We start from the raw sequence: 7295 nt of genomic DNA on the forward strand, positions 1-7295 counted from the left end.
TTTTTTTTTTATTAAAAAAAGAAGATAAATAGATCAAGTATAATTAAAATAGAATAGAAAGTGCTAGAGTTAGAGGGTCAAATAAAGATGGAACAGATGTGTTTTTAGTCATTTCTTGAAGATGGCTAAGGACTCAGCTGCTCGGATCGAGTTGGGAGTCAAAAATTTTAGGAGTCAAAATGCATTTTTTCTGACTTGAATATGCGTTTAGTCTGGGACTTTACAGCTTTTCATTTAATCTTTCTGTTTTTTCAGTAACCCTAAAGGGCCTGGAAGACCAGCTGCTGAGTGTTATTGTGGGATTTGAGCAGAAGGACAAGGAGGAGCAGAGAGAACGTCTTATTCAAGAGACTAGTGAGAACAAACGTTTGCTGAAAGACCTTGAGGACTCGCTGTTGAGAGAGCTGGCCACCTCCACAGGAAACATGCTAGATAACGTAGAGCTCATACAGACTCTGGAAGAAACCAAGACCAAAGCCAGTGAGGTTAGTTAATTGCACACCACACACATGCATAATGGCCTATTAATTATTTCATAAATATTTATCACAGAGACTAGTACGCTGCCGTTCAAAAATTTGGATTGGTAAGATTTTTTAATGTTTTCGAAAGATGTCTCACGAAGACTGCATTTATTTGATCAAACATACAGCGGCAAAATGACAAAAAATACTTTACTGTATTTGACAGATGTTTCTATTTTAATATATTTTAAAATCTTATTTATTCCTGTGATGGCAAAGTTGAATTCTCAGCAGACATTGCTCCAGTCTTCAGTGTCACACGATCTAGCACACAATGATTCCAATATGTTGATTTAGTGCTCATGAAACATTTCTGATTATTATCAATGTTGAAAACAGTTGCACTGCTTAATATTTTTGTGCTTATACATTTTTTTCAGGATTATTTGATACAGAAATTTCAAAATAACAGCATTTATTTGAAATCAGATTTTTTTTGTACCCATATAAAAGTCATTACTGTGACTTTTGATCAATTTGATGCATCCTTGCTTAATGAAATTATTAATTTTGTACCGTCTCCAAACTTTTGAATATTAGTGTACATACGGATTAATTAAATTAAACAGGATATGTGCAGTTTACAATTTAACAATCATTATTTGACTCCAAAAGGTGTTCGAAAAACTGAAGCTGGCAGAAAAGACAGCCAAAGATATTGAGACACTGAGAGACGGCTACCGTCCGGCTGCCAAGCGGGGAGCTGTCTTGTTCTTTGTGCTGGCTGAGATGGCTCTGGTGAACACCATGTACCAGTATTCACTTGCTTCCTTTTTAGAGGTGTTTGACCTCTCACTGTCCAAGTCTATGCCCAACGCAATCCTGCCCACTAGACTGAAGAACATCATGGATACACTTACACAGAATATCTATAACTATGGCTGTACTGGTGAGCCTGTTAAACTCTTAAAGTCTAATGGATTCTGATCACAAATTGAAACTTTTTTGTTATATACTGTAATTAACTGCTAAAGAGCATACCATCTGATTAAGACCTTTTATAGTCCATGAACATTAGCAGCTAGTGATGACAGGAAAAAGCTGAAATGAAATCACTGTTATTTCTTTAATGGATTTAAACCAAACTTCTTTTTGCATTGTTGTTTAGGTCTGTTTGAAAGACACAAACTTCTCTTCTCCTTCAACATGACCATTAAGATCGAGCAGGGTGAGGGCCGAGCACCCCAGGATGAACTAGAGTTCTTCCTCAAAGGTAGAAGCTTCAGGAAGACTTCTCTCCCTCTTTTGCAATATAACCATAATAACCATATCTTCCCTCTCTCTCCAGGTAATCTCTCTTTGGAAAAAAGCAAACGTAAAAAGCTGTGCGACTGGCTGCCTGATCAAGGCTGGGAGGATATAGTGCGCCTTATGGAACTCTTTCCTAATGAATTTGGTACTTTAGCAGACGATATAGAAAAGAATCCTGAGGAATGGAGGAAAGTGAGTGGCGGAAATCATCAAACACACCTGATGAACCCACTGTGAGATATGGAGTCCGACCCATAATGTCTTTCTGTTTCTGCTGCAGTGGTACGATTTGGATGCTCCAGAGCAGGCTTCTTTCCCCATGAAGTACAAGGACAACCTCACTCCCTTCCAGAAGCTTCTGCTGATGCGCTGCTTCAGGCTGGACCGAGTCTATCGTGCTGTCAGTGATTACGTCACGCTTACCATGGGAGAGAAGTAAGAGGAAACAGAAATTCACTTATGCATAACATCAGCATCTTAAAAAACCTCTTAAGACCTTTTAAGATTATATTTGTTATATTTGGAGATATTACTCTTCAGCTCTTGGCCTGTGAACTGTAGTTTGGTTATATTTGTTTGTTATTTGTCTATTTTTAATCTAACTTTGTAAAGCAACCTTGGGTTTTTGGAAAGGCACTATAAAAATAAAACTTTAGTAAGCACTTTGGAGGGACAATGAAGACTAAAGGGTGGAATGCACTGCACAACTTTTAAACTTTTTGCCGGCTTGTAAAATTGTTATAGAGAAAAACTGGGCATCATACTAATTTGTGTAGAAATATGCACATAGTAAATGCATGACAAATGAAAACAGTGTGTTCTAAATATGGATGAAAATATCAAACTTTGTTTATATCATCCGACTGGTCTGAACTAAGCTAAAAAAAAAAATCTTAGTCTGTGCATCACACACTACACCATTTCTGTACAATCTGTCAACTCCCACTTCCCAAAATCTGCAGACTGGCTCTGACTTACAGAGTGCAAATTGTAACAAAAGTCATGGGCTGAAGTAATGCAGTATATTCCAGCCTTAATGTTCATATTACAAACATTCAAGATTTTAATGAACGACAATCAGAAACAATGGCATTTGTTATGAGAATAAGTGCTAACTTTCTCTTTCTCACTTCTTTACTGTGTCACTCAGATACGTGCAGCCCCCCGTGATCAGTTTTGAAGCCATCTTTGACCAGAGCTCCCCAAACTCTCCCATTGTGTTTATTCTGAGTCCAGGCTCAGAACCAGCCAGTGATCTGATGAAGTTAGCCAAACGCTCCGGCTTTGGAGCCAACAGACTCAAATTTCTTGCCATGGGGCAGGGACAGGAGAAGGTAAATGTGCACTCCCACAAATACAGATCTATATGCTACAGGTCTGTATGTTATAGTTATGATATCTGACACCAGCACAGTGCACTGCAGTGGTGCATTGCATCTTGACCACCAGTAATATGATAACAGACGTATTTGGGAAATCTACCCTTGAACTCTACAAGACAATCTGTAAAAAGGTACAGATATGACATTTTTTGTTTCAGGTTGCATTGCAACTGTTGGAAACCGCAGTGGCACGAGGCCAGTGGCTGATGCTGCAAAACTGTCACCTGTTAGTGAAATGGCTGAAGGATCTAGAGAAAGCACTGGAAAGAATCACTAAACCCCACCCAGACTTCCGCCTTTGGCTCACCACAGACCCCATTAAAGACTTTCCCATCGGCATCCTGCAGAAATCCCTCAAGGTCAGGACACATTTAATGTGTGAACATTTAATGTGTGAATATCCATTTCCATGTTAACTCATTTGTCACCTTCAGGTTGTGACAGAACCTCCAAATGGACTGAAGCTGAACATGAGGTCAACGTATTTTAAGATCCCTAATGATAAGGTGATGAACTGTCCTCACCCAGCCTTTCGCAGTCTGGTTTATGTGCTGGCCTTCTTCCATGCTGTGGTTCAGGAAAGACGCAAGTATGGCAAGATCGGCTGGAATGTGCCTTATGATTTCAATGAGTCTGACTTCCTGGTAAGTCTCCTCTAACCCAAAGGTGCTTGAAATGTTCAGGTAGTTTAAGGTTAGTTTAAGAAACTTTTTATTGTTTTTCAATTATGTTGTTTCATTGCCCCTCAGGTGTGTATGGAAATTTTGGACACCTACCTGACCAAAGCTCACACTCAAGGAGATGCCATGATACCATGGGGAAGTCTCAAATACCTAATTGGCGAGGTAAAAATCACATTTAAGTTAATTGTGTCATTTTATAAGCAGAAAGGAACAAGAAAAATTGATAAAGAAAAAGAAAAAAATGATAATGATAAAGAAAAAAAAAACATTTATATTGCTACAAAAGATTTTATTCCAAATAAATGCTGTTCTTTTGAATTTTCTGTAGATCAAAGAATCCTAAAAAATGATCATGGTTTCCACAAAAATAATGAAAAAATAAAATAAAAAAGGTTTTCAATGGAAATAAATATAATGGCTTCTGCCATCCCAGGAATAAATAACATTTTAAAATCTATTGAAATAGGAACATTTGTCAAATATAGTAAAGCATTTTGTCTGGTTTGTCTCAGGTGATGTACGGTGGCAGGGCTATTGATAGCTTTGATCGCAGGATCCTCACAGTTTACATGGATGAGTATCTGGGCGACTTCATCTTTGACACCTTCCAGCCCTTCCACTTTTTTCACAATAAAGATGTGGACTACAAGATCCCACCAGATGGACCCAAGCAGGTTTATGTTGGTATGTTGCTTCCTACAATCTAGCATCAGAAAGACTCTGGTTTGAATTTGACAGACACTCAAACTCTCCACACTTTGCAGATGAGATAGAGTCGCTGCCTCTTGCTAACACAGCAGAGGTGTTTGGTTTGCACCCTAATGCTGAGATCGGATACTACACACAGGCTGCCCGAGACATATGGACTCATCTTATTGAGCTACAACCACAGACAGGTACCTGGTTTATATTGCTTTACAATACTGAAATATGATCACTATTATCATTGTGCCTACATATTAACAATATACAAATTTGAATATACATACAATTAATATATTTGACATATCAGTAAATAACAGTTGTTTTCAAAATGCTATAAATATATTTACTGCCATGTAAAATCTCCAGGTGACTCTGGCGGTGGCATTAGCAGAGATGAGTACATCAGCCAGGTGGCACGGGACATTCAGAGCAAACTACCTGAAGTGTTTGACCTGGACGTGATTCGCAAGAAGTTGGGGCTGGAGATCTCACCAACGTCTGTAGTGCTGCTACAAGAGCTGGAACGCTTTAACAAACTCACCCTTAGGATGATCCGTTCTCTGGCTGAGCTCCAGCGAGTGAGTGACATGAAGAATAAGAGACAAAAAAAAAACTGTTCCAGCTTACAATTAATACAACTGTTTATGGTTCATTAAATGTGGTGGGTTTCACAGCAGACCATGTTTGTGTGTTTTCTGTCTAAAGGCCCTGGCTGGTGAGGTTGGAATGAGCAGCGAGTTGGATGAGGTGGCGAGAGCTCTGTTTAACGGGCAGATTCCTGTCATCTGGAGGAAACTGGCACCAGATACTCTAAAGTCTCTGGGAAACTGGATGATCCACTTCAAGAGGCGACACGAACAGTACAGCTCATGGGTGAGAATCAAATATCACACCATATAAGACAGTATTTTTCTGAAAGGCACCCTCTTAGTTTTTTGTTACTTACTGTCCTTTTATTTAAAATAATAGGACAGTAAGTAACAAAAAGCTACATTTTAACAAAATCATTTTGTTAAAATGTATAAGCAAGAATAGGATAGAAAGACCAATTAATTGCCTGATTATTTGAAATGGCTGAGACACTACTATTTTGTTTGGGTTGGTAAGGCTTTTTAATGATTTTTTTTTTCTGTATTCTTTTTTGAATATGGAGAATAAGTGTCTTATTCTCACCAATGCTGTTATTTGATGAAAAATACAGTAAAACAGTGAAATAGTATTGCAATTTAAAATAACTTGTCTGTTAATATGTTAAAATGTCATTTATTTCTCTGTTGGCAAAGCTGATTTTTTAGCATTACTCTAGTCTTCAGTGTCACATGATCCTTCAGAAATCATTCTAATATGCTGATTTGGTGGTCATGAAACATTTCTTAATATTATCAGTATTATGCTGATATTAATATTTTGTGGAAACTGTGATACATTTTATTTTATTTTTTCAGATTATTTGATAAAAATCAAAAGAACAGAATTGATTTGAAATAGACTTTTTGGTAACAATTTAAAAATCCATTTCTGATTTTGACTTTCAAAATCTTACTGACCCCAAACTTTTGAACAGTAGTCGATCTATTCACTTGGATGAACAACAGAGGTGTTACTGCCCCCTATTGTCTGTTAAAAAAATTTAGGTCGGGTCCTGTAAATGAACTTCTAATTTAATTTATCAAATGGGCTACTAACTAACTAACTAAATACATACATACATAAATGTTTTTCTCATATTGTTTTTTATCTATGTAGGTGGATGAGGGAGAGCCCTGTGTGATGTGGCTGTCAGGCTTGCATATCCCAGAATCATACCTGACAGCACTGGTCCAGGCCACCTGCAGGAAGAACGGCTGGCCTCTGGATCACTCCACTCTTTACACACAGGTTACACACTACAGGAGTGAGGACGAGGTCAAAGAGAGACCAGGACAGGGTGAGAGCGCACAACACCCTGCACATAAAAACTGAACATGAGGACACGGAGATTCAAGCACAGGTTAAAAACACGTTCTTTCTTTTCTCTGTTAGGATGTTTTGTATCAGGCCTGTATCTGGAGGGGTCAGACTGGGACATTGAAAAAGGCTGTCTGGTGCACAGCAAACCCAGAGTTTTAGTGTCTCAACTACCCATTCTCAAAATCATTCCCATTGAAGCACGCCGCCTCAAACTCCAGGCAAGATGCTTCATATTTTTTTATCATGATGTCTTGAAATATCTGCCTGGAAATATTTGTAATCTGTAATCAATGTGTATTTTTGGTTTACTTTATAGAACACCCTGAGGACTCCAGTCTACACCACCTCTATGAGGAGGAATGCTATGGGTGTTGGACTGGTGTTTGAGGCTGATCTTTTCACCACCAAGCACATTTCTCACTGGGTACTGCAGGGAGTATGTCTGTGCCTCAATGCTGACTGATAGTCTAACTGTGATAATATGAAATTATTTATGAGAGGTTTTTAAACTTTAATAACTTTAAAATGATTAATAAAGTAATAAAACAATAGAATATATTGTTTGTGACCAATGATTTTATTACAATTTCAAAAGACCTGTGCTGTTGGGGTGTTTTGTTTCATCACTAGGTGGCAGCACACTAATTATTGCTGCCAGGACCTGTTGCGTTCAGTTTTGTCTACTTGATTTCACTTAAATGTTAAATATGAATCACTTTTTTATCTAACGACACTTCCTATGCTTTGTTCTCAAAATCTCAAAATGTTAGATTAATTTGGTCAAAGCCAAAAAGGAAAAT

At 37.9% G+C, this 7295-nt stretch overlaps 1 protein-coding gene across 1 annotated transcript in view; it reads left to right on the forward strand.

Moving 5' to 3' along the window:
* dnah10 (dynein axonemal heavy chain 10) overlaps positions 1 to 6958 on the forward strand; it is a 33697-nt gene extending 26739 nt beyond the window's left edge. Inside the window, 16 exon segments of the mRNA XM_016477512.1 lie at positions 256 to 485; positions 1140 to 1413; positions 1633 to 1737; positions 1813 to 1967; positions 2056 to 2210; positions 2926 to 3109; positions 3316 to 3516; positions 3592 to 3801; positions 3907 to 4002; positions 4353 to 4524; positions 4605 to 4736; positions 4912 to 5123; positions 5251 to 5418; positions 6292 to 6472; positions 6568 to 6713; positions 6812 to 6958. Coding sequence (XP_016332998.1) covers positions 256 to 485; positions 1140 to 1413; positions 1633 to 1737; positions 1813 to 1967; positions 2056 to 2210; positions 2926 to 3109; positions 3316 to 3516; positions 3592 to 3801; positions 3907 to 4002; positions 4353 to 4524; positions 4605 to 4736; positions 4912 to 5123; positions 5251 to 5418; positions 6292 to 6472; positions 6568 to 6713; positions 6812 to 6958 — 2768 coding nt within the window.
* The last annotated feature ends 337 nt before the right edge of the window (positions 6959 to 7295 follow it).

This window comes from Sinocyclocheilus anshuiensis, unplaced genomic scaffold (genome assembly GCF_001515605.1).
Source record: "Sinocyclocheilus anshuiensis isolate Anshui unplaced genomic scaffold, SAMN03320099.WGS_v1.1 scaffold1495, whole genome shotgun sequence".
In the NCBI taxonomy this organism is placed as follows: domain Eukaryota; kingdom Metazoa; phylum Chordata; class Actinopteri; order Cypriniformes; family Cyprinidae; genus Sinocyclocheilus; species Sinocyclocheilus anshuiensis.